The 26,777-nt window shown below is 40.5% G+C and overlaps 2 protein-coding genes across 4 annotated transcripts in view; both read left to right on the forward strand.

Moving 5' to 3' along the window:
* Positions 1–2,514: 2,514 nt before the first annotated feature.
* On the forward strand, positions 2,515–9,794 carry SNIP1 (Smad nuclear interacting protein 1). The gene is made up of 4 exons (XM_044671489.1): positions 2,515–2,850; positions 5,490–5,589; positions 7,851–8,440; positions 9,491–9,794. Exons 1-4 carry the CDS (start codon positions 2,540–2,542, stop codon positions 9,750–9,752), a joined length of 1,263 nt encoding a protein of 420 aa, XP_044527424.1. The 5' UTR covers positions 2,515–2,539; the 3' UTR covers positions 9,753–9,794.
* A 16,478-nt stretch (positions 9,795–26,272) lies between these two features.
* Positions 26,273–26,777, forward strand: part of MEAF6 (MYST/Esa1 associated factor 6) — a 29,630-nt gene continuing 29,125 nt past the window's right edge. For all 3 annotated transcript variants that reach the window (XM_044668048.1, XM_044668047.1, XR_006505785.1), the window contains exon 1: positions 26,273–26,478. In XM_044668048.1, coding sequence (XP_044523983.1) covers positions 26,389–26,478 — 90 coding nt within the window. In that variant the 5' untranslated portion in view covers positions 26,273–26,388. The remainder of the gene's footprint in view (positions 26,479–26,777) is intronic.

The raw sequence follows: 26,777 nt of genomic DNA on the forward strand, positions 1-26,777 counted from the left end.
GTCAGGCAGTCTTAACCCTGAGTCTGGGAAAGTGTTTATTTAACATTTTGATAATTACATTTTAATATAACTGTTTTTCTTTATAATCCTACATATTTTATTTTGGGCATTATTTCAGGCAGCACAGAGAGTGCTGGGCTTGGAGTCAGGAAGCCTCCAGCTCAAATACAGCCTCAATCACTCACTAGTTGTGTGACCCTGGCCAAATCATGTAACTTGGGTGTCTCAGTTTACTCACTGATAAAATGGAAATAAGAATAACACCTACCTGCCCAGGTTGTGGTGAGGATCAAATGAGATATTTGTAAAACGAGTGTGCAAGCCTTCAAGTACCATATAAATGCTAGCTATTATTATTTAAAATATGATTCTGTCCATAGGCTTTACTCAGACTGTCAGAGGGATCTCTGATTTAAAAAAAAAAAAAAAAAGTTAAGAATCTTCTCCACCCAGAGGACAGGGAATGACTTGCATGAGACAGAAAATCTGGGTTTGAAATAAGCTTAAGATGTTTGCTGTGTGGCCCTGGACAAGTCACTTTCTTATTCATTAACAAATGAGAACTGCTTTTTGCTGTTGCTATTTTTGGTTTGTATTTGTTGACTGTGACATTTCACTTATAGAGAATTTCTGGTAGTAAAATTCCCTCCAACGGTTCAGACAGGCAATCCTTCTATAACTTCTGTAAACTCAGAGAGAGCTTCCCGGAGACAAGAAGTTCAATGACTTCCCCAGAGTTCTATAGTTAGTATGTGTCAGAGGTGGCCTTCCTAACTCCAAGGCTGGCCCTTTATTCATTACACCAGGGTTTTTCAACACATCATCAGAACTCTTGGTTTTGCCTGGTACTAAGCTCAAGACTCAGCAGACAAATAGCGATTAATATAAAGAATTTGGGCAATGAATGAATGGGTTTGGTACTGAGCTTCACCCCTAGGAACCTATGCTATTGTCCATGCTTTTCACTTGTGGCCTGACTCCTCCTGAATCCTGTTCCCCTTTTCCAACTCAAGAAGTGCTGCTATTCTTGTCATTTATGGGACAGCCAAAGTTCCTATTAAGACACATTAGGGTAGACTGTGACAAGTGAAGATAAAAATCCCTCCAGGGATATCAGGGAGTTGTACACTGGAAACTGTAAAGAGCAAGCACAGGCTGTTTTTTGGGTCTAAAGCAGAGTTTTAACCAAGCATGCTAAATAAGAAAATATGTGTGGTCAAGTGGAATGACCAAAAGATCTTGGAAAGAATGGATTTAAGTTCAGAAGACCATCCTGAGTTTGGATTCTGTTTCTTACCGTGTATGGCCTCAGTCACTCAGCCTCTCTGGGTAACAATCTTGTGATCTGTAAAATAAAGGAATCATCTAAATTGTCTCTGACTCCATCTTCTCCCCACTTCCTTTCTTCCTTTCCTCCCTCTTTCTTTGCCCTTCTTTCCTTCCTCCTTCTTTCTTTCACTTTCCTTCCATTCTTCCTCCCTCTCTCCCTCCTTTCTCTTTCTTTTCTCTCCTTTCCTTTCACTTTTCTTCCTTCCTTGTATTTATTAAACACAGAACCTTATATTTATTAAGCATAAAGTGTTAGCACTGGTTTGAAAAAATCTCTGCTCTCTAAAGCTTGGATTCTATTGGGGAAAAAGTTCTACAAATGATCCTGCTCACAACACCATCATCTCATCCTCTACCCCACTCTTCCCATTTTATACTACTACTACTACTACTACTACTACTACTACTACTACTACTACTACTACTACTACTACTACTAATAATAATAATAATAATAATAATAATAATAATAATAATAATTGACAATTATATAATCTAAAATATAAGGGCAAGAAAAAGGGATTTGGAATAAGAACATCTGGATTCAAATCCTGACTCTTCCACTTCAAGCTAGCTAAGTGGCACAGAGGGCAATCCACTTCCCCTTTGCCTTGCTTCATTTTCTACATGTGGAAAATGGGGGCAATAATGGCACCAATAATGGACTGTTGTGGAGGGCCGAATACATGGCAGCTGGTGTTATGGAGTGTCCAGGGACCTCTGGGCCCTGCGGCTCCGATGCTTCCGAACAAAGCTCCACATACTGAAGCATCTTCAGCTGGATGTAGGTCAAGGGACCTGGGGAACCTGGGAAACCCGGGATGGAGGATAAAAAACCGGAAAAGACGAAGTGTGTGTGGTAAGGTAAGGAAAAGACAGAGGGCGGGCCAGGTCAACGGAACTTTTTTTTTTTTTTTTTTTTTTTTTAGATTTTGTTTGTTTGTTTTCACTATTAGGACCAAAGATGTTTGTGTTCACCTGTAAACCCCAATCCCCGAGGCTCATCCATACTAGAAGACAAAATTTCTCTCACCTTGTCAAGAGCCGTGTTATTTTCGGCAGCGCCCAACAGGGGGCGCGAACACAGCAAGGCCCAAATTCCAACTTCCGTTTAGTTAGCGGAAGAAGACTTGAAGCTGCTCCGGAAGCGGAAGCAGAAAGTGGGCGCTCGGGGCCGTCGCTGAGGAGCCGACGGGCCCGGGCCGCGAGGATGAAGGAGGCGAAGCCCGAGCGGGAGCGGAGGCAGCGGCGGCGACGCCGGCGACGGCGGGAAGACGAGGACGAGCCGGGGGAAGCGGCGGGGAACGAAGTGCTAGTGCCGGATCTGTCGCTGGTGAAGCAGGAACGGCGTAGCCCGACTCCCGCTTCTCGCTCTCACCGGCCCCGGTCCCGGGCCCGGCGCGGCTCCTCGGGAAGTCCGAGTCCAGCGCCTGACGAGGAGGCTTCGCTGCCGCCCCCGGCGCCGGCCCCGCGAGCTCGCAGCGCTCGCGCCTCTGGGGACCGCGCCGGCAGCTGCAGCAGGTACGACCTCCTTTTCTCCTCCGCTTGCAGGCACAGGCTCTCTCCCTCTCCGAGCTACCCACTTGACCCTACCGCCCTCTTCGTGCTTTCTCCGTCTTGCCCCGCAACTCCGGTGAGAATTTGGTTTATGGTGATTGTCCCAGCTCTGCCCTCACCCCCCACACCTTTGGGTGGCCCTGCTGTCTCAGACCTCTTGTCCCCTCCCCTTAAGCTTTGAGATCTTCCTCTTCTCCCTATCTGGGGACTCCTGCCCTTGGTGCATACACACTGTGTTCTGTCTGCTCTGCTTCACGATCCCTCCAAGGCTCTTAATCCATCCCTTCCCTTTTCTGATTCCAGCCCCAAGCAAGCACTCCCTCTAATAAGATTTTTTTCCTTACCTCTCTTCCTCAACTGTCCTCAGACTTTAATGGTTCTTTATGTGGCCATTCCTTTGCTTTATTACCTAGTCTGGTCTGTCTTACAGCTGTTTGTAGGGTGGTTTATTTTCTTTAGAGAGGTAGCTGTTATGTGAGGTAGACATGGGTTCTAATTTTGGCCTTGTCATTTAGTAACTGGCCTTGTGACATTGTCTAAGGTGCTTTATTTTTCTGACTTTCATTCTCATTTGTAAAATGAAAATGCTCGTATTAATTATGTACTTGTTGTTCAGTTGTGTCAGATCCATTGTGACCCCTCATTTAGGATTTTCTTAGTAAATATACTAGAGTGGTAGGTAATTTAAATTCATTTTACAGATGAGGAACTGAGGCAAATAGGGTAAAAGTGACTTGCTCAGGATCATACAGCTAGTTAAGTGTCTGAGGCTAGGTTTGAAGTCAAGTTTTACTGGGCTCCAGGCTCAGTTCTGTCATACTGTGTTTAGAAACGACGTGCTTTTTTTGTGGGTGAATTGAACTCTGTATATGAAATTTTTGTAAGCCTAAAGGGCTGTATGGCTGTGTGGTTACTTTTTTTTTAAATCTCTCTACTTTCTGTCTTGGGATCAGTACTTAGTATTGGTTCCAGGGAAGAAGAGAGGTAAGGACTAAGCAACTGAGGTTGTGACTTGCCCAGGGTCACATAGCCAGAGAGTATCTGTGGTCAGATTTGAACACAGGACCTTTGATCTCAAGGCCTGGCACTCTATCCACTGAGCTAGCTGTCCCTTGATTGATTACTTTTATCATTATTTGTCATTACTCTTTTCTGTCCCAGAAGATAGAAGTAGAAGTAGTCAGATTCAATTCATTTATGAGGCTGTTAGGAGGATAACAAATTGTAAACTGTATAATTTAACCAATCTGCTGTTGCTATTCATACCTCTACCCTCTCCCCCCCCAAAAAAATGTTAAGCCTCTTGAAGGATCTATTTTTTTACTACCCTTTCCCTACTACTCTACACCCCTTCCTCCAGTATTTTGTTCCTATGTTAAGATTCAGTTGTTTCTTTGTTATGAATATATCCTGTATTAATGCAGATTGAAACATTCCTACCCCCCACCCCCACACATACACACAGTATAATAGTTGGATTTATGAATTGTTGTGGTTAGTCTATTGTGGCCTTCTGGTGAGCCAGCCTTTTGGTAATGAGCCTCTTCCAGTTTTATGTAGACTGGTCTTGAAGAAACAAATACACAGGCTTATCACTAATTCTAAACTTGAAACCCTGCCTGTAAAATTTACTCTTTCAGGTATAGCCTTCAAATATTCGGGGTCACCTCCACTCCTGGAGGAAGCATTGGAGATTTCAGTAGAGTAGATAGGGATGAGGGGATGGAATGAGGTAAAGGTTACTAGAAAAATTTTACTCGAGTTGAGATTTCATTAAAGCTGGAAGGGAACATTCATTTTAGTTAAGTAAGGATGAGACAGTAAAGAATAAATAAAACACTCTGTTAAGAGATTGGGTTGATGGTGGTCAGGGAAGGTCTTAATAGAAAAGATGACATTTGAAAGGATAAGAGAGGTTTGAGAGTTACTTCTAGTCCAGGTATTTCATTCAACTGAATTTTATAGATGGAGAAATTGAGATCTATTGAGTTTGGGGACTTGATAATTGCAGAGTAACTTTTGCATCATGAAGTCACAGGATTTCATAACCCCATGTAATTGCAGGCCTGCCCTTATTTTCCCTTCCTCTCCACCCCCCTTTTTTGGGAGAAGCAGTATAAATATAGTGGGAAAAGCACTGAGTTTGAGATAAGAATACCTTTCTTCAGAGTCCTGGCTCTAGCCTTCTGTGACTTTTAGCTGTGTGAGTATTGCCTTAGACTTTTTGAACCTCAGTTTATCTGCTAAGTGGGGACAATCATATTATGTGGTTCATCATCATAAAGAGATAGATAATTTTATAAATTATAAAGTGCTTTAAAAAAGATGAATTATTATAGTCTATGATCACACGTTTTAAATGGCAGATCTGAGACAATAACTTAGATCACCAAATCTAAAGCCAGCAGTTGCTCTAATGTAGTTCTTTCCCCACCTTATGTCCGTCCACATATGCTTGCAAAGTTTGTTGCTTCAGCAAGCCTATAAAAACTCATAACAGGCCAAACTGGGGATGTCTAAAACTTTTTTCTTTAGGTAAGGGAAATTGGGGTAGAAGTTGAAAACTTAACCACCAATTCTTGGGTATGCTTTGTTTTCTAAAGGTCACCAACCAAAAGGAAAAATAAATCCTTTGGAAGAAGAAGCAGATCTCGGAGTAAGAGAAGCCGTAGCCCTCACCATCCTGTAGTCAAGGTGAAGCAGGTAATTGACATGACTCATTCCCAACTTCTGAATCTTTAAGATTTTCTTCATACTTCTATCAGAATGTGGACTTAACTCTTTAGTTGGGAAGTGAGCTCTAATGGTAGAGTGTTTCTTTTATGGAAAGGGAGGGATAGGATATAGACTGATTTTCATTAAAAGAACTGCAGGTGGGGGCAGTTCTACTAGATGACTCAGCCTGGAGTTAGGAGGTCCTGGGTTCAAATTTGACCTCAGATACTTCCTAACTGTGTAACCCAGGGCAAGTCACTTGACCCTCATTGCCTAGCCCTTACCACTCTTTTGCACTGGAAGCAATACTTGTAGTGATTCTAAGACAGAAGGTAACAGTTAAAAAAAAACAAAACTATAGTTATCCCTTCCAAATCATAGGGATTTAGGGGCAAGGCACCCCCACAATATGGAAAATCTGCAGAAAAATTGTTGGTACTCTCTTTGTACCAGAGAAGAAGTCTGAATTTTTTCTTTCTTTTAGTACCTTATTGTAAATCTTGGGTTAAGTATGCATTTTGAGTTTCTAAACTTTTTCTGTGGCTTCTGCAAAACTCCCCCCAAAATTCCCATTTAATTTCTTATGCTAAGTCATGATATATTAAAACCGTGACAGGGAAAGTCACATGTGGAAGGGATAACTGCAATTACTTTAAGTATTTGGAACCTAGATATACCTACTATCATCTTTAAGGGGTCAGAGCAAGAATTGGGAATTCTGGCCACTACTTGTATCCTGTGACAAGTACTCTGTGATGTGCTATTGGTTCTACCACTTGGAAAATAAATTATCTTTGGGTAGCTGTTGGTAGCTCTCCCATAGTGACGCCACTATCTAAGGGCTGTAGCTTTCAGTCATCTATTTTTTTTTTTTAACCCTTACCTTCTGTCTTAAATTGATACTAAGTGTTGATTCCAAGGCAGAAGAAAGGTATAAGGACTGGGCATTTGGGGATAAGTGACTTGCTCAGTCACACAGCTAGGAATTATCTGCTGTCATCTAATACTTAAATGTACAGCTCTTAAATACCTCTCATTTCTTTATCAGCATACTACTATAAGTCCTTGACTCTTTCAGAATGAAACTTTTTTTAAAAGCTGTCAAAGTAATTATCTTGAAATTTCTTAACTTCCTTCTTCAAATTAGTCCCTCAAAAGCTATCTACTGTGGATGAATCTCGTGTGTGTGTGTGTGTGTGTGTGTGTGTGTGTGTGTGTGTGTGTGTGTGTGTGTAAGAGAGAGAGAGAGAACGAGAACAGCTAAGTGATTCAGGGGATTGAGAGCTAGGCCTAGACATGGGAGATTCTAGATTCAAATATGGCTTCAGACACTTCCTAGCTGTATGACTCTGGACAATTCACTTAATCTCCATTGCCTAGCCCTTCCTACTCTTCTGCCTTGGAACCAATATACAGTATTGAATCTCAAGATGTAAGGTAAGCATTTTTAATCTGTGTGTGTGTGTGTGTGTGTGTGTGTGTGTGTGTGTGTGTGTGTGTCTGACAGAATNTGTGTGTGTGTGTGTGTGTGTGTGTGTGTGTGTGTGTGTGTGTGTGTGTGTCTGACAGAATATGATCTAAATTTAATGTTGGTACCAAAAAATGTAATACATATATTGATCACTTTTGATTTATCTCAGATAGGAATACAGGAAGGTATTGTTAAAGGTACCTATATTTAGCCTCTTGCATACTTCTCATCCCATTGTGGAAGCCATTGTGAAAAAATATGGTGCTTTAATAGAATGTTTTTGTTTGGAAGTAGGAAGAGGCAAAACTGAGAAAATAAGACCAAATTAAGAAGCCAACTCCAAGGACAGGCCTTCTTTGATGACTACTCCTGCTCAAAATTATGTTCCTCTTTGACAAAAGATTTTTTTATTTTTTGCATGGAATTTTAATAGTTTAACATTTTCTTGGGTTAGTTATAGTCTATCCTACACTATACTCATATGGTCCTCTTAGTGTAATTTGAAGGCACGTGGAAGAGGGATGCTTACAAGGTGGGATAAATTCTAAGGCAAATGTCATCTTGAAATTTTGCCCATGACAGGGTCTTCCACAAGAAAGGAGAACAAATAATTTCTCTTTTAGTTCTTCCCTCTCAACTCCTTGCTCCTCAAGATTAAATATGTATTTATAACTTTTTCTGTGGGAAGATGGGTTCCAATAATGAACTTAAATGAGTTTTGGAAAGTAACCTCATTAGTTGGAAGCTATCTATATTTGAATGGTTCCTTTAATTTCAGGAACGTGAAAACCATCCCCGAAGAGGAAGAGAAGAAAGGCAACACAGAGAACAGTCAGATCAAGAACATAGGCGGGAGAGAAATGGTGACCGGGACAGACACCATAGCCATTCTAACCAGAGGAAAACCACCAGTGAGAGACCTAGTGGTGGGCGGAACCGAGATGCCCAGAATCTACAGGAACAGGAAGAGGAAAGAGAGTTTTATAACTCTCGGCGACGGGAACGTCGCCAGAAGAAAGATGTTCGTGGTAGCAGTGATGAGAACCAGGAAATTGTTCCTCAATCTACTGGTGGCCACAGTAAAGGAAAAGACTCACCAAATAAAGAGAAACCCAGCTTTGAACTGTCAGGGGCACTTCTTGAGGATGCCAACATGTTCCGGGGTGTGGTGATAAAATACAGTGAGCCTCCAGAAGCCCGGATCCCAAAAAAACGCTGGCGCCTTTATCCCTTTAAGAATGATGAGGTGCTCCCAGTCATGTATATCCACAGACAAAGTGCTTATCTCCTGGGCCGACACCGGAGAATCGCAGATATTCCTATTGACCACCCCTCCTGTTCCAAGCAGCATGCAGTATTTCAGTATCGGTAAGTCTGAATAAAACTTCTTGCTACCTTTAAGGTAATCAGTAATTCGCAGTCTCTGAGGATTATTGTCTGCAGTCCCACTCTTAAAATAAAACTGGCACATGTTTCTGTACCACTTCACAGTTTATAAAGTAATTTTTTTTCACAACCATCTGAGGAAAGGTAGAACAGGAAGGTAGAACAATTATTGTTATTTACCCTCATTTTCAGATTAGGAAACTAATAAAACTGAGAAACTAAATGACTCCCCTATAGTTTCAAAGCTAATAAGTGCCAGAATTAGGACTTTTAAAATCTAGGTCTTTGAACTTTCAGGTCTAACACTCTTTTTCTTTCCTCTATGTTACATTTATTTTACCATCTCAAATTTTGACTTAAAAGATTTGTAAATAACCTGAATACCTCCATTTGTATGAGTGAAATCCTCTTTTTGGATGATCAGACCCCAGGTGTCTTAATACTGACTTTATGGATTTTACTGAACTAAATAAGACTTAGTTTTATGTAAGTCTTGATAGGTAAAAGAAAAAACACAAATATTTCTTTAATTTTCTTCATTTACTGCCATGTCATAATACTATTCTGAACAGGAATAATGAATGGGCTTGTTTTGATTTTTCAATTTATACTTTTCCCAACCCCTTCACATTATATTTTAAACTCTTACCTTCCATCTTTGAATAAGTATTGTATTTTGGTTCCAAGACAGAAGAGAGGCAAGGGGGTAGGCAATTGGAGTTAAGTGACTTACCCAGGGTCACATAGCTAGGAAGTGTCTGAGGCCTGATTTGAACACCCCTTGACTTTTTGATCTGTAGAAGAATTCTTTAGTAGCCATTATTCATTCTTTCAATAACTTACGTGTAGAAGAAACTTCCTCTACCCATATACCTACTCTAGTTTCTTAATTGGAAGGAATTTTAACTTGAGGTAGTGATATGGTTGTTTATGTCAATTAGTTTACTTAGAGAGTTATATATTAGTGAACCTGGTAAATGTGCCCAAGATTTTTCCATGAGCTAATTAAAAGTTGTTTTCTTCTTTTGCTAGGCTTGTAGAATATACCCGTGCTGATGGAACAGTTGGCCGAAGGGTAAGGCCATATATCATCGACCTTGGCTCTGGCAATGGGACCTTCCTGAACAACCAGCGCATTGAGCCACAGCGTTACTATGAACTAAAGGAGAAAGATGTTCTAAAATTTGGGTTCAGCAGCAGAGAGTATGTACTGCTCCATGAGTCTTCAGACACCTCTGAGGTAGATAGGAAAGAAGATGAAGATGAGGAGGAAGAGGAAATATCTGACAGCTAGCAAAATCAGAAGAAGCTCTTGTAGCTGCTAAGAGAATTTTTCCTTTGTAGGAGGCCTGACTTGGGATTTAAAGAGCAGAGTAGCACTCCCTGGTGCCTCTTATTGCCTTAAGTCTTTCCTATGTTGCTGATTAGCTTATGTTAAAATTTAAGAAATTTGACAATTTGTGTTTTTGGTTGAACTTATTTCTGTGATCTGTTAGCCACACAAGTGTGGCCATTTGCTTTCAGAATAATTTCACCAATAACAGTCATCCATTGTGTGATAGAAGCATGATGGCGTGGCATGAGTTGGTGCTCTGGAAACTATTGCCTGGTAACTGTAGACCTTTGGTTAAAAAGAGAAACGTGGCATGTTCTCTTCGTGCAGCTATTTGCTTTGTATAGTGACTTGTTAAGAAATGTGGACCAGCAGTTTTTCACATTTTATTTTTTGTAAATACCTAAATAGAGAATTTGTTTTGCAAGTTTTGGTTGTCATCAAATCAGACCCCCAGTATATAACACTGAAGCTTCAGTCCAGTTAACATTGAATCACAGAAAACGATTTCACTATTTAGGTCTTTGGGGATGAGAATTTTACCACACATAATGACCTTATTGACTGCTTATATGCAGACAAATGTTGGATCCTGATGAAATACATGACAGGGCAATAAAATCATGGCTATTGTGGAGAAGAAATTGAAATGAGCCATGGATCTGTTCTTACATAAGATAATTCTATATTTCCCTAAGTAGCTTGGGTCTCTCATCAGTTTGCGTTTTCTTGTATGTTTAACTGCTTTGCATTTATCATAATATCACTTTTTTCTCCTAATTCAGTGTCTCTTTTGTGGGAGGATTACCTCAGATATTGGAACAGTCTGTTCATTTCATCTTGATTTGTATGTGCTAGAAAGAAATTTTTTGTTCTGCTTATTGTATTTCTTAATATCCTGAAAGGCCATATCTGTCATCTTTTTTCTTTCTTTCTCATAAGGAGGGGAAAGTACTGAGGCAAAGGAAACACCTATTTACTAATCTTCCCCAAGTCAAATATGTATACATGAAATTTTGTCTGTGGACATAAGTTATATATGGATTGGATGAGAGTGTATATGGATGGATGTGTGAAGGTGGTGTGTACTACATGCAACTGAGTGTTGTTTTTTTTGTAATATAAATGGAATACTACATTATGAGTAAAGGCACAAGTTACCCTGTTATTTGAATAGCAGGATCTCATTTATATATAGTTTGGGATTACACAATAAAAGAATTTGTAAATGTAGTCCTTCTCAGCCCCAAAGTGTAATACTTTTCTAGTATAAAGGTTTTTGATATTTTTTGTTTTTTTTTTAAAGGTTTACATTTTTAATTTTTTTTTTTGAAGTGGAAATAAATGGAAATTGAGAGGAAAAGAGGTGGGAACACCACTGACAACCTGAATGAAATTCCAAATCATTAATCTGTATAAATGAGTGTTGAGCATTTTGAAGCATCAGTGCTTTCTAAATTGAGAGCAACATGTTTATCCTTACCAGTGAGTGTAAAGAAGCTTTTGTGTATGCTATGTATAATTGGCTCTGTATAAACCAAGGCCTGATTATTCAGTCGTTGGATTATCTGTGCCCTTCCTCTCTTTCCCTCCCATAGGGCCTTCCTATTTCATTCTGCACAAACACCACTACCAGAGTGCTGGCTGGGAAGGAAAAAGAGAAACGGAAAGTAAATCAGTTTTGCAATTAATTAGCTCTTAGGTTGAAATGTATGAGACTGAGATTCTCTGTGCATGTTGGTTGTTTATCTTTGCTTTTCTTCCAGTGTATCTTGTTATGATGTTCGGACAGCTGGCCAATATTGACCACTGATGTATGGTGAAGCAGAGCGGTAATTAGTGCTTATTGTTCAGCTCTGGAGACAAAAAGCCTTGGAAAACATCTACTTAAGATTTTGTGAACTTTTAAGAAGCTAAAAAGGGCAAAACAGCATTTTGCAGTTTGTTTTTCCCTAGTTCTTTGTCTCCAGACTTAGCCAGCTACTACATGCTAATGTCCAGTATCCAGTGTATGCCTGTATAGAATCCCAATTTTGTGTTCTTTAATTTTCTTCCAAACAGACCAAGTTTTCCTTTGGCCTGGCCTTGCTTTTTGTCTCTCTCACTCCCGGTGCCTCTCTGGTCAGTTGTGTTACTACATTGATTGCCAGTGGTTTTTAAGATCACCTGACTGCAAGGCAACTTGAAGTTTTACTTCCAGCCCTTACCTTGGTGGATGTATCAATAGAGCATAGAGAGAATACCAACTTTCCTGCATGTTGATGGCATGGACAGGTGTTTTTTTGTACTAGGTTTTCTTCTTGACAAGAGAATTAATGGTGCCTGGATTTGTGATTCTGATGGAAGACTTATTTATAAAGGATGGGACCAGTAGGCCTGGGAGCAAGGCCAGCTGAGATGCAATTCTCTAACTCCAAAGCCAGGTATCACCAGCAACTTTCTAAACTGGAGTAGTGACAAATGTGTGATTGTTCTTATATGTTCTGTTAGAGAAACATGTTTAGTTGTTCCATTTGGTTTCCTCTTCTCCTATCTCTTGTCAAATTTTATTGGTTTGTTTGCAGTACCTTTTTTCTACTCCAAGAAAGAATGACTGTCTAAACCAAAGCAAAGTGAAAATCAAAATGCTTTTGAACTCTGGTTACTTGCATCTCTTTTCTGAATTCTGCAATCAATCTGAAGTTCTCCTGGGTTCTGTGTGAGTCTTATTTCCTCAAAACTTCCCCTTAAATGTTTTCTCCAGTCATACCATACCTACCCCCTCATCCTCTTATAGGCGAGTAGCATCTCAATAATTGCAATTTGTGAAGCAATCTAGTAATAAATAAAAGCAGAATTAATAGCTTATGTCTGTAAAGAGTGGTTTGGGTTGAATTTTTTTTAATGGAATTTTTATTACTGTATTTACATCAGTATGCCGGTATGCAATGCAGCAAGGTTTTGGAAATTCATCACTTTTTTAAAAAACAGACTTCAGGATGATTATTATTTGATAAATAGTACAAATGTTTACATTTTATAAGTCCCTTCTCCCCCCTTTTTTTAAAATCAGTTATTTGGCTAAGAAATGAAACAATGTTAAGTTGAAGTAGAGTTTCGGTGTGGTATGTTCAGGTAAATGCCAGCAGTCTCTGAAGATTAAGATAAAGTATTCAGAATATACTGTGTTCACAAATGTATATAAGTTTGTATCAAGTGAAATAGTTACTCACTTTTAAATTAAAGTTTTGGAATTAAAAAAGTTTTTGGCTTTGATCTCGTGGTAACTTTTGGGATATACTTTGATATAGTAATTAAAGAGACAGTTAACTGGTTGTGTCTATTAATTGCCCTTTAAAATCTCAGTAATTCAAGTAATCTTCAAAAGTCAATCCCCTGATACCTTCTTGCTGATAGTCTACAATACTGGACTTAAAATCCAGAAAATATTTAGCAGAGGAACCATATTACCACTTAAAAAAATACCCATTATGTGAAAGATATTGCATTGAGAATCTGGTTTCCTGAAGGGAAATGCAAATTGGCATAGTCACACTACACATTATAAGAAATTAATCACATATTGTGTTGGGTATTGGGGGAGGTATAAAGTTGGGCTGAGAAGTGAAAAGTGTCAAAATTCCAGGGACTCTTGAAGGGTTTCGATTATCCACTTGGAAGTTAACCAGGAATATTAGGCAGTTTAGATGTCTGTATGTACTATAGTAGAAAGAGCTTAGACTCAAGACCTGGCATGAGGACTCTGCTTCCTCGACTCCAGTATTGAATTCTTCTTTTGGGTTCTGATATGACTTTATTACTGTATTTGTGATAATTTCCCAAAATTATTACCTTCTTACTTGGCCTGGAGAACAGTACTTTTCTGCCTCCCCAAGAGCAAATGATACTAAAACCTCTAGAAAAATACCAAAGTGTTGTTTTGAATTGGGGAGGTGCCATTTAAAAGTAGTGTTCGTGGATACGTGGGACCTTTGAGACTACATTACCCATGATTCCAATGGTTCTGAGGGGCCTGAGAACATTGAAGGTCCCCAGGCAGAGGGAGTTTAAATTCAGGGGGAAGGCCTAGAGGAGGGCCTCTTGACCTTCCTGAGAGCTGGCTAGAAGATGGGCTCCGGTGGTAAATATAAAAGATAGGCGCGGTCATATATATATTTTACCAGCATGGCCATGGCTTTAATTAAACTACTAATTTCTATTATTATATCAGTCTTTATCATTTTTAATCTTAACAACATGGTCGAAATTCGAATTCTCAATTTTCTAGATAGCCTAAGTAGAAGCCATGCAGCTCTGGGACCCAGTCTCAGAAACAATCTTTTTCCTCGCCCAGTCCTCTCCCAATTTTCCCCAGCCTAGAGGCTGTTTTACTGGGAAGAGAGACAATGGTTTTAATTGCCGCTGGGCTGCAGATTATTTTGCTCAATGCCCCGGGCCTGGTGGCCCTTGCGGACACTGACAGACTGCTGGAGCCCAGCCAGTATCATCTCGCGGCTGATCTCCTTAAGTCCTGACCTGGTCTCCCTTCCTGCTGCACCTCGAGCCTGCCAGTCCCCCAGTGCCTGTGATCTCTGCCGCTTTTCCTATAGTCTCATGTCCCTACCGGGCCCGCTGGTACAGACCACTGCCTCACGTTCCTGCCTACTCTGATCTCCGCCGCTTTTCCTGACTCACCAGAGCAGACCTCTTCTCCGTTCCTGCCTTACTGAATCCTGAGATTTCCTAGGAGCGACCCCCTCCCTGACTTGCCGAATTTGGCCGTTTCAGCTTTAGCTCTGCCGCTAAAGACTTGGGAAGTATATTCCCCTTTCTCCCTACTCTCTTGCCTCTCCACATGTTTCTCTAAAGACCTAATTTAGGCACCTCCCACCCCCACAGGCTCTACATGTGGGATTTTCTACAAAACTGACCTAAGCTTTTCTCTAGCCCCGAGCCCACGACCCGACCCCACGTGGACCTAGTGTATGAACCTTGAACTAGTGATGGCCTATTCAAACTTTCTTGTGATTAAGAACTGAACATCAGGGGAGGAAATTAGACCTTTGAACTTAAAAACCCCTTATTTTTAAAACCTCAGAACTGTATCTTACTGCATTTTGATGATTTTGTTTTGTGAATTAATCTTGCTTATTTCGTCGATTTTCCTGTTGCACTGAATCATTTTAAGCTAATGAAGTTTCTGCTTATGATTTTATTATATTTCCTAATTTACTTAAAACTTACTGTATCAAAAACGCTGCGGTTACATATATATATATATATATATATATATATATATACCATCTATGAATATCTTATAGGAACACATGTTTTTTAAATTTTATTCTGTCTTGGTAATTGTATAGAACCTTGGAAGTTTCCATACCTTGAGAATTAACTTGTAATTTTACAAGAGGTTTTTTACCTTTTACTTTAGATCCTAAAGAATTGTTGTCTTATAGGATAAGCTTTTATATATTTTATTATAAGAGAAATTATTGCCTTAAATGGGTAGAAGCATAAAATTTCCTACCTGGGATTTTTTTTTAAAACAGGAAGCCAAGGAGCTCCTGTATATTCTTATCTGAGGATGATTTAGATCAGAAGGTTTCTTTTTTTTAAATATCAGATTTTGCTATGGAAGCAATAACAGAGTTTGTTGAGAAACTCTTAGCCAAGATTTAAAAGTTATAACAAGTATATGATTTTTAAACATCATTGTTTATTGTTTTAAAATGTGCTATTGGAAATTATGGTACTCTATTTGTATGTGCATTGTAAATCTGCTATTTGTAAGATCCATTTTCTCACAGAAAATCTCATTTCGAGGTAACAAAACCCTTCTAGTTCTAAGCTATATATATATATATTTGATTTTAAAACATTTTTTAATTAGAGCAATTGATTTTTTCCTTTTTCTCATCTTGTACTGGAAGTACATATATAATCATTATTTATCCTTTTTCTGATTCTATAGTGATATAAGCTTAATGCAAATACCTGAGCCTGAGACTGAGAATATGAGACTGTGATTAAATGCCTTTCTGTCTGATTCCAGGAGAAGGGAACATGAGAGCTGTTAATAGTGCTAAGAAAGCACATGGTCACTTGACTAAAAATCTGCATGGATTGCAGAGGTCTATGCCAATACTTTAGGGCTTGGAAATTGGGGTTTGAGTCCTGGAATCCCAGTCTTTTCTAAAACTTTAGAGGATATGGGTCCCCTCAACTTAAATTCCTAGGCCAGCACCTAAGATTGGTTATTTATTTGGCTCACTTCCCTGAAAAGTTGATAGCAAATCAGATCAGAGAAAGACATTTCCCTTAAGTCCTGGCCCTAAGTGGGTAATAGCAAACTGCTTAAATCCCTTTTCATTGGGTCTTGTTTCAAAAGCCTGTTATAAGTTTATTTTCCTTATATTTTTTGCACATTTTACATTTCATTCACAAGTTAATTTTTTCTTTTTTTTCTTGAATTTTATTCTTTTTATTTTGCCAATTGATTTCATACAACCCCCTTGACTCAGCCACTCATCCTTAGCTGACCTGAGGTACCCTTTTTAAGAAAAAAAGGTGTGTTTAGAATTTTCCTCAAGGGGATGTGTTTTTTTTTTTAATTTTGATAATGTAAAAATATATGTATATTTAACTCTTTTAGGAGTAATTTCAGGGGGAAATGTATAATTCTTAGAAGAAAACATATGTTTTGTAATCTATAATGTAAAGTTTGAATTCTTTTGAGAATAATTTCAGGATAAGGATCTTGCCATCTCCCCAGAATCCAGATGACGAATCTGTTTGGTGAAGACACCATGAAGATGTCTGAAAAGCCTTCACTGTACCATGAAGACCAAAATTTGAACCTTGGGGTGCAGTTAATTGAATTTATGGGGAGTTGAAATTGAGATTGAATGTATTGTTTTAATTGTACATGTTATGCCAATAGGGGACTGCCCCCAAATTGGTTTTTTGTCAATGCTACTAGTTTTATCCATTTGTTTATCCATTTCTTTTATCCCCCAAATTCCTGAATTTTTAGAAGTTGTCTATGTTTACAGGTCCTGAGAAGAAAAAAGACCAACTTTTTTTTTTGCCGGACCTTGGGGGAAATGTTGTTTTGAATTGGGGAGGTGCCATTTAAAAGTAGTGTTTGTGGATACGTGGGAGCTTTGAGACTACATTACCCATGATTCCAATGGGTCTGAGGGGCCTGAGAACATTGAAGGTCCCCACGCAGAGGGAGTTTAAATTCAGGGGGAGGGCCTCTTGACCTTCCTGAGAGCTGGCTAGAAGATGGGCTCCGGTGGTAAATATAAAAGATAGGCGCGGTCTTATATATATTTTACCAGCATGGCCATGGCTTTAATTAAACTACTAATTTCTATTACTATATCAGTCTTTATCATTTTTAATCGTAACAAAAGAGGGCTTTGTAGTGATTTGTTTCTGTTTGGGCTTACAAAATGATTCCAGCATCTGGGATATTATGTAGATGCTCCATTCAATAGCTCACAGTACGGTTTGAAATTGAATGACACAAAGCATCTGGAATCTGTTGTTTAACTGGAATTGGCTGTTACTAGGAATAGCACGGAGCACTGGAGTCCTGGATTTGGAGTCAAGAGGACCTGGCTTCCATTGCCAGTTCAGCTACCACCCACATGCTTGTAGGCAGGTAACCACTTTTCTGGCCTCAGTTTTCTTATATGTAAAATGAGGCAATTGAATTAGGTGGCTTCTAAATAGCTTTCTCTATATAATCCTAATATAGGTTTCCCTCATCTGGTTTATTTGGGGCAGAGATTAGAAAGAGAGGTTTTGTGTATATAATCCCTAATTCTGGTTTTTCCTATCTTTCCAATTTATTTTTCTCATTTTGCCAGATTAATTAACATTTATAATATATGTAGGTTTAAATATCCCTTTTAAAAAAAATCTTTAGAGCAGGAATTCTTCTTGGTGTCATGGATCTCTTGGGCAGTTTGATGAAGCCTGTGGACCCCTTTGGATGTTTTTAAATGTATTGTGTAAATGAAATTAGCTTGAGCCCATTCATAGTCAAAAATCTGCCCATCCTAGGCCTAGAAATGATGTAATCCTCACCTTCCCTAGTGGGGAGGGGAGATGAGTTACCCACACGTGACAATGAGTAACAAATCTAGAACAAGGGACTGCCCTTTGGGCAGTCCAAATCAATGTAGAGACTGCCATTTGTCCATTTGAATTAGAGGTGGACCCACAGGAAGTGGACACTATCTCTTTAAGTATGTTACTCACTTCCTGTGGAGGCAGTTCCAGTTCAAACTCGATGCTGAAGGATCTCCTGAGACCACAGAACTTACACTCTGTATTGTCACGTTAGGCTGACTTCCTTGGCCTAGCTGGGCCATTTCTAAACTCTGCCTATCTGGCTGTTAGGCCTTGTGGCTTACAGCTTCATTTATTAAGCTTTTTAACCTTCTCTCTCTGTCTAGGCCTTTGGCCTGGACTAGCCTCTCCTTTTTCTCTTTATTCTTATACTTTTACCTTCCTGATTGTAAATAAACTTGCCTCAACCCGATGCTGACTTGGGTCTGATTTAATTACGGAATCAACCTGAATTGTTGATTCCTGGCGGCCACACATTTTAATATATATCTATAAATACCTAAATTTTCCCTCTTACAGTATAAAATACATGGGTTTACAAAGAAGACCAATTATATTGAGATAATTATCAAACAAAATATATTAAAAGTTCACTGATCTCAGGTTAAGCTCTACTTTTAGTTAAGGCTTCCCATTGTCTATTGACTAAAATCCAGACTACCTGGTATTCAAAGCCCTTCATAACCTAGTCCCAACTAATTTAGGTCCACAATTTAGATTTTCTTATCTTTTATTAGACTTCCTTATATATAGGAATGTCCAATCAAATTGGATTATTTCCCCTAAACACATTACACCTTTCCCTACCTCTATATTTTTGTTCTACCCCAATTCCTAGTATGTCTCCCCTAATCTCTGGTCATCTTTCAAAATTTAGCTCAGATGCCTCTCCACTGGGAATCCTTTTTTTTTTTCTTTTAAAAATGCATTTATTTCCCATGGTTACATGATTTATGTTCTCTCCCTCCCCTCTCCTGGAGCTAAAAAGCAATCCCACTGGGTTATATAGGTATTATTACATGATACTTATTTCCATATTATTCATTTTTGTAGTAATCTTTTAAAACCAAAACCCCAAATCATATACACTGGGAATCCTTTTCTGATAATCATAGCTAGAAGAGTTCTTTCTGATCTGGAATTTTCTTTTTCTTTTTTGGTCCAAGTCTGATTTAGAGAACTTCTAACAAGTTGACTTCTATCAATTCAAAGTACAATGCAACTTCCACTCTCAGTGAGTTGTTATAGGTACTGAGAGCTTAAGTATTTTATCCAGGGCCATATACCTAGTATGTATCAGAGGTAGATTTTGAACCCTCTTCGTTGTTATGCTGAAACTGGCTCTGGCCACAAACCCAGGATTCTTTCTTATTTTAGACATACATACATATACTAGTTTGTGAGGGCCCCAGCTCCAAGCATAAGCTGTCCCTTGCTTATGACAAATTAATAAATGCCTGGGTTTATGGAATATTTTTCTAGAAAGAATAAATAGCAGATCTATTTCCTGTTACTCTTTGCAGAGTACTAACAGTTCACCTTTCTCTAATTCTTTAAGTCATAAGACCTTTATAAAGCAGGTACAAATGAAGAACAGGTCCTGAAAAGGGAAGTTGTTTGCCCAGAGAGTCAGAACCAGAACTGACACTATCTTTTAGCTGCAAGGCTTTTTATACTAGACCATGTTGCTTGTCCAAATGCACGAAACTTTTTAAGAGCATGAAATATTCAACAAGTATGTAAGTGCCTTCTTAAAGGCAGGCACTGTATTAATTGCTAAAATTAAAAAGACAAAAACAGTTCCTGCTGTCAAGGAGCTCATGATCGAATGGGGAATGCAATCTATGCAAACAACTATACAGACAAGATATATGCGGGATAAAAGAAATAACATGAAAGGCACCAGCATTAAGGGCGAGTAGGAAAGGCTTCTTTTAAAAGGTACAGTTGTAGCTGAGAGTTGAAGGAAGCCAGTGTAAAAATAAAATAGGCGAGCACAAAATATAAGGGAGGTCAGCAGTGGGAGAAGAGGGAGAGTATTCCAGGATAGGGGACACTACCTGGGCACTGACGGTGAAAATATGTTTAGTTGGGAAATGGAGTATCATATATGAGGATCGTGGAGGTCATTGTCAGTGGACTGTGGTCTCTATGGAGTAATGTGTAAGAAGAATAGAACGGTATTTTTGAAGTTTTCCCAACAGTAGTGCAGAATACAAATTAAGTGCTGACAGTTCCTACAAAGCTCGGAAGCCTTTTAGTATAGACCCAATGACAGGTTAGGTCTTGCTATTGAGAAGGAGCCTAGCTAAGCTGGGAGAGGTATGTTGCTGGACTAGCTGCAGGATGGGGAATTTCTGCCACTGAGAGAGCCATTAAGTCACAAAGTGGCAATCTGTACTGATAGACAGTACTCACACTGATGTAATTGCATTTTATTGACATATTTAATTCAACAAGCATTAATTATGCACTTAAATGCTAGAATATATAGACAAAAAATGACGAATAGTTCTTGCCCTCAAGGAGTTTATATTTCTACTGCGTATTAGCATTAATTATTAAGGGACCAATACAAAGGACAAAAAACAGTCGATGCTATCAAGGAGCTCACAGTCTAATGGGGAAGCAATATATAAAACAATACATATAAACAATATATATATACAGGATAAACTGGAGAGAATCTCAGAGTTAAGGCACTAAACTTAAGGATTACTGCCAAAGGTGGGACTTTAGCTGAGATGTGAAAAAAGCCAGGAGGAAGAAAGGAACAGCTAGAGAATTACAGGCATGGAGTGTGATAGCCAGCAAAAATGCCTAGAATTGGGGATGGATGAAAAACAGCAAGGAAGTTGGTGTCACTGTGGATAGGAGTAAGGTAGAAGACGATTGCAAAAATATAGGAAGAGGCCAGGTTTTGAAGGGCTTTGTAAGCCCAGAGAATTTTATGTTTAATCCTGGGAGTAAAAGGAGCATTTGGAGTTTATTGTGGTGTGACAAAGTCAGACCTGTCCTTGAGAAAAATCATTTTGACATCTTTTTTTTTTTTTAAACCTTCCCTTCCATCTTAGAATCAATACTGTATTGGCTCTAAGGCAGAAGAGTGGTAAGGACTACGTAATGGGGGTTAAATGAATTACCAAGGGTCACACAGCTAGGAAGTGTCTGAGGTGAAATTCGAACCTAGGACCTCTCTTCTCTAGGTNGATGGGAGGTCTTAGGTTCAAATTTGGCCTCAGACACTTCCCAGCTGTGTGACCCTGGGCAAGTCACTTGACCCCCATTGCCTGCTCTTACCACTCTTCTGCCTTGGAGCCAATACATAGTATTGACTCCAAGATGGAAGGTAAGGGTTTAAATTTTAAAAAAAAGAAGAAGAAAAAGAAGATTGGTAAGGGCTAGGCAATGGGGATTAAGTGACTTGTCCAGGGTCACCCAGCTAGGAAGTGTCTGAAGTAATATTTGAACCCAGGACCTCCTGTCTCTAGGCCTGGCTTTCAATTCACTGAGCTACCTAGTTGTGCCTTCCCCCCCCCCCCCCTTCCATTTTGACATCTGTATGGAGGATGGAATAGAGTAGGGAAAGACTTAAGGTTGGGAGACCAATCAGCAGGCTACTGCAATAGTTCAGAAAAAAGGTGATGAGGACTTGCACCAGAATGATAGCAATGTCAGAGAAAAGAGGAGACATATGAGAGATATCTCCAAGGTAGAAATGATAGGACTTGACAGCTGATGAGATATGTGGAATGATAGAGAACAAGATATTGAGAATGATACCTAGGTTTTGAGCCTGGGTAGTGACAATGGTGATACCCTACATAGTAAATTGGGTAGTAAGGAAGAAGGGAGGATTTAGAAAGATAAATTTAGCTCTGTTTTGGACATGGTGAATTTCAGATGTCTGTGGGACTTCTAATTCAAGATGTCTAATAGGCAGTTGGAGATGCAAGATTTGAAGTCAGCAGAGAGGTTAGAGCTGGACAAATGGATCAGAGAATCATTTGCATAAAGATAATAGTTAAAACCATGGGAAAGGATAAGATGAGCAAGTGAAATTTTACAGAGGGAGAAGTGAAGAAAGTCTAGGACCAAACATTTAGTAAAAATCTCTGGTTAGGATCAAACTGGATGGAGATTCAGCAAAAGAAATCAAGATGGTCAGACAAGTAGAAGGATAAACAGGACACAGCAATATCATAAAAATCTAGAAAGAGAACATCAAGGAAAAGAGGAAGATTTACAATGTCAAAGGTTAAAGAGAGATAAAAAAGATGAGGATGAAGAGGGAAACCCTTAGATTTGGCAGTTAAGAGATTACTGATAACTCTGAGCAATAGTTTTCACTGAATGATGAAATCAGAAGCCACACTACAAGGTTAGGAGTAAGAGGAAGGAAGAAAGAAATTTTGATTATAGATAGCCTTCTCAAGGAGTTCAGCTATGAAACAGAGGAGAGATATAGGGCTATGTCTCTGTGAGAAACAGGGTGATGGAGAAGACTGTAGTGCAAGGTATCTGAAAGATGGGAAATGAAGAGGAGGAAGAGAGAAAAAACTTTTGCCAATGGCCTCATTTTTTTCAGTTAAATATGAGGTCAGGCTATAAAACTTACCTGGAAAATCTTTCAAAGAAGGATGGTGGACAGTTATGAGCAGTATTATCTCATAAAACAGAGACAAAATCAGCCTAAAGAAAGCTTGGCAAACTATCCAACTGTGTAGTCATCCTAAGAGAATTCAAGGAAGAAAACTACAAAGAGAAGAAAATTTGAAAAGATGTTAAAAAATTAACTTATCTCCATCAAGGAGAGTGGAACCACCACACCTAGATCCTAATATCACAGTGCCTAAGGTACCTACAGAAGTAGAATTGACATTAAAGAACAAAGATGAGGAAAGCTGCTGGATTGGATCAAGGCCATATAGACAAGATCCGTTCCTTAGATGATACAATTGTGAGGCTTTGAGGGACTCACTCACAAGGTTATCTAAAGGAAAACACCAAGGGATTTGGGGGAAAATTTTTAAAACAGACCTAATTCGCTCCCCAAAAAGTGACTGAGAAAACATCAATAGATCTATGATAGATCTTGTCCAACAGCAGATGGTATCAATAGACAATGAGCTGGACCCTGGGTTGAAAAGGAGAGTGGGTTCAATTGCTTTCAGGAAACTTTAAAGCACTTTTACTGACCCCCTAAGTTCCCCATGACAACAAAGATTCATCCTTTCAATACAGTGTTGTCGCTATAAAAACTGGGATCCTTAAACCAGCTCCCACAGGCAGTAATGAGCTGGGTTTTGAAGGGCAGGAAGGTTTCCTCTAATTCTATCACCATGAATCCCCCAATCTGGTATATTCTCCCCAATAGCTAGTTATTGTTAGTCTTTCATTAGAACTTTTCCCTTGGACATTAGGGCTCCAGGACCATTATCCAATAGCGAGAAGAGAAATATAAACCATTCCTCCAGAATACCTGGGGGGCATGCTATCTTCTATATACCCTCAGTCCTTGGAATTTAGTAGGGTCCACCTTAAAGCAGTTACTACTTAAAGCATTCACTCTGCCAAGTTCACTTCTTAATGAGGCCATAGCTGATGGAAAGATCTGACCCCTTGTTTGTAGGACCTCATTCAGTGCTTCTGCTATTGGACTGCCTACTGCTAGTCTGAGCTTCATAGGCCACTTTTTTTTTTTAACCCTTACTTTTTATCTTAAGCAACAACTAAGACAGAAGAGCAAGAGCTAAACAAATGGGGTTAAGTGACTTGCCTATGGTTATACAGCTAGGAAGTATTTGAGGTAACAGCAGAACCCAGGTCCTCTCATCTCCAGGCCTGCTGTTAACCTAGCTGCCCCTGAAGGTTATTCTTTAGGGTCTACCACACCTCATTCTTCTTGCCCCTCTGGGACCTCTTGTGACAGACATGAAGGACTGTTCTTTAGCACTCTTTCTAAGCTGGGAGAAAGCAAGGATAGCCTTCAACTTGTTGACTGGGATCATTCTGACTTTTGGGAGGACTAAAATAGAGAACAACACATGATAGGCAGGTATAGGATGTGTTGTGATATGCATTGTTGGATGGGAACGCCTAAATGATGACATTCCAGATTCATTTGAATATCTTGGAGAAGTCTGGACTATAAACTGTTAGCTTAGAAAAAACGCAGAACTATTAAATAGTCATAAAATCACTCTTTAATCAAGGGAAAGGGGGATGAGGGCTATTTGGCCTCTTTTGCAGAGGTGTGCCTTGTGCAGAGTCTAAGAATTGAACACTGCTTCGCTCTGCTCCATGACCCCCCTGGGAGTGACACCGCGCTAGATGATGACTCCAAGGAACAAAGGAAATTGAGGAACTTATATACAATTTGGGAAGATCCAGAGGCTGGGAAAGATGATGGACGTACTGCTAAGGATGGGATTTACAATCTAGTTTGGGAAAGGAATCATAGCTAGAGGATAGGGTGTAAGGGAAGGGGCTGCTTACACAATGGATCCTAAAGGACGGTCCCTGCCCAGGTGTGTCTTCCAGGGACAGGGTCTTTGATACAATGGGGAAGACTACCTAAGACAAAAGGGTATTTAGCATTTACCCTAGGGTCCATTATTCAGTCTGCAACAGCTAGCCAGAGATTCCCTTCAGGGTGGATTCTCAGGGGAACAGGGAACAAGCACAAGCTTTGGGGGGGTCTCCAACCCACAAGCTATTTCTAAAACTTGGGGTTCATCAGATCTCACTAAGCCACAAGTTTGGGGACTCTAGATTCCATGTTGACAAAACTAAGAACAGGAACCAGACCCTCATAGAGATGTCATCCGTTTCTCCTGCCCTCATGGAACTTGCATTTGGTACTCAACAGCTGTTTAATCAATGCTTGTTGAATTGATGTCCCTTCCCTTCTCTAGGTCTGTTGCATTTCTGGTCAAATGAGATAGTAGGTCTCTGTATTTCTTTCCAGCCCTCCTGCCTCTGACAGCCTCAGCAGGAAACAAAGGGTGAGCTTTAAAATCTCTCTCTCTCTCCTCTCTTCCTGTTTCCTCTCCCCACATCCTCTTTTTCTATTTCCTTCTTTCTCCTTCCCTAGCTCTATTTACTCTTTCCTCTTCTATTTCTTCCCTACTCTCTATTCTTTCCCTTTCTCTCCTCTCTCCCTCCATTTCCTCTTTACTTTCCTTCCTTCCATTTCCTCTCTATTCTCTCCCCTTCAATTTCTTTGCTATTCTTCCTTCTCTCTATTTCATATTCTCCCAATTTCTTCTCTTTTCTTTCCTATTTCCTTTCCTTTCTCCTCTACTCCTTCCATCCTATTTTTCTTCTAATCTCTATTTCCTCTACTCCCTCCTCTTTCCCTTCCTCTATTTCCTCTCTTCTCTCCCTCCCTATTCCCTCTCCTTTCCTATGTCAATGTGGAATCTAGAGACCTGAACTTGTGGCCTGGTGAGATCTGATGAACCCCAAGTTTTAGGAATAGCTTGTAGGTTGGAGACCCCCCCCAAAGCTTGTGCTTGTTTCCGGTTCCCCAGAGAAGCCAGAAGGGAATCTCTGGCTAGCAGTTGCAGCCTGAATAATGGACCCTAGGGTAAATGAATATCCTTTTGTCTTAGGTAGTTTTCCCCTTTGTATCAGAGACCTTTCCCAGAAAGACAAACCAGGGCAGGGACCATCCTTTAGTATCCATTGTAAGTAGCCCTTTCCCTTACACCCTAGCCTCTGGCTAGGATTCCTTTCCCAAGCTAGATTGTATCCCGTCCTTATGATGTCAATCATCTTTCCCAGGCTCAGGATCTTCCCAAATGGTATATAAGTTCCCCAATTTCTTTTGTTCCCAAGAGCGGTCATCTAGCATCATCTAGCAGGGTGGCACTCCCAGGGGGTCAGGGACAAGAGCAAGCAGTGTTCAATCCTCGGACTCTGCATAAGGCATGTGGCACTGGGCTCTTGAGTAGAGGCCAAATCAGTCCTGTTCCCCCTTTTCCTTAAAGGGTGGCTTTTCTGACTATATAATAGTTCTGTTTTTTTCAAAGTTAACACTTATCCCCTCCTCTTTCCACGTCTTTTCTCTCCCGATCTTTCCCTCTCCATTCCTTCCTTTTACTTCCTCTCTTCTTACTCTTTTCTATTTCTTTCCCCTTCTTTATCTCACACCTTTTTCTCCCATTTCCTCTATTCTCTCCTCTCCCTCTATCTTCTCTCTTCGTCCCTCCTTCCATTTCCTTTCCCTTCTACCTGCTATCTCTTCTTTCCCTTCTCTTCTCTTCTCTTCTCTTTCCCTTCTATTCTCTCTCCCTCCATTTCCTCTCCTGGCTTCCCTCCCCCACCCTCCAGAGACGCTCGCGCGCAGGCGCAAGGGCGGCGGCGCCCCCTGGCGGCCAAGGGGCGGGGGCGCGGCTGAGCCGCCTCCCTCGCTCGCTTGTTCGTTCGCTCCCTCGCTGCCTCCTTCCTCGCGCCTCGGCCCAACATGGCGATGCACAACAAGGCGGCGCCGCCGCAGATCCCGGACACCCGGCGGGAGCTGGCCGAGCTGGTGAAGCGCAAACAGGAGCTGGCGGTGAGGGGGCTGGAAGGAGGGGGAGGGAAGGTCCCTGATGTCTCCCCGCCTAGCCTGGGTGCTCCTCTGGGCGGGAGTACAACCCGGCCCAGCGTCCTGGCGGCCGTTATGCCGGCGGCAGCGGCACGGGGCCTGGGGCGCTCTGCGAACCTGGCGCACGGGGCCCCTTCTTCCACTTCCGCCTCGCGCTCCCCGCGGCCCGGGGGGCCCAGCCTCGCGCCCCGGGCCCTGGACGCGCTCGCGCTCGCGCCCGCCTCCTCGGGCCCGAGCTTACGCGCGTCCCCGCTGACGGACGGGCA

Source organism: Gracilinanus agilis, chromosome 3 (genome assembly GCF_016433145.1).
Source record: "Gracilinanus agilis isolate LMUSP501 chromosome 3, AgileGrace, whole genome shotgun sequence".
Taxonomy (NCBI): Eukaryota; Metazoa; Chordata; class Mammalia; order Didelphimorphia; family Didelphidae; genus Gracilinanus; species Gracilinanus agilis.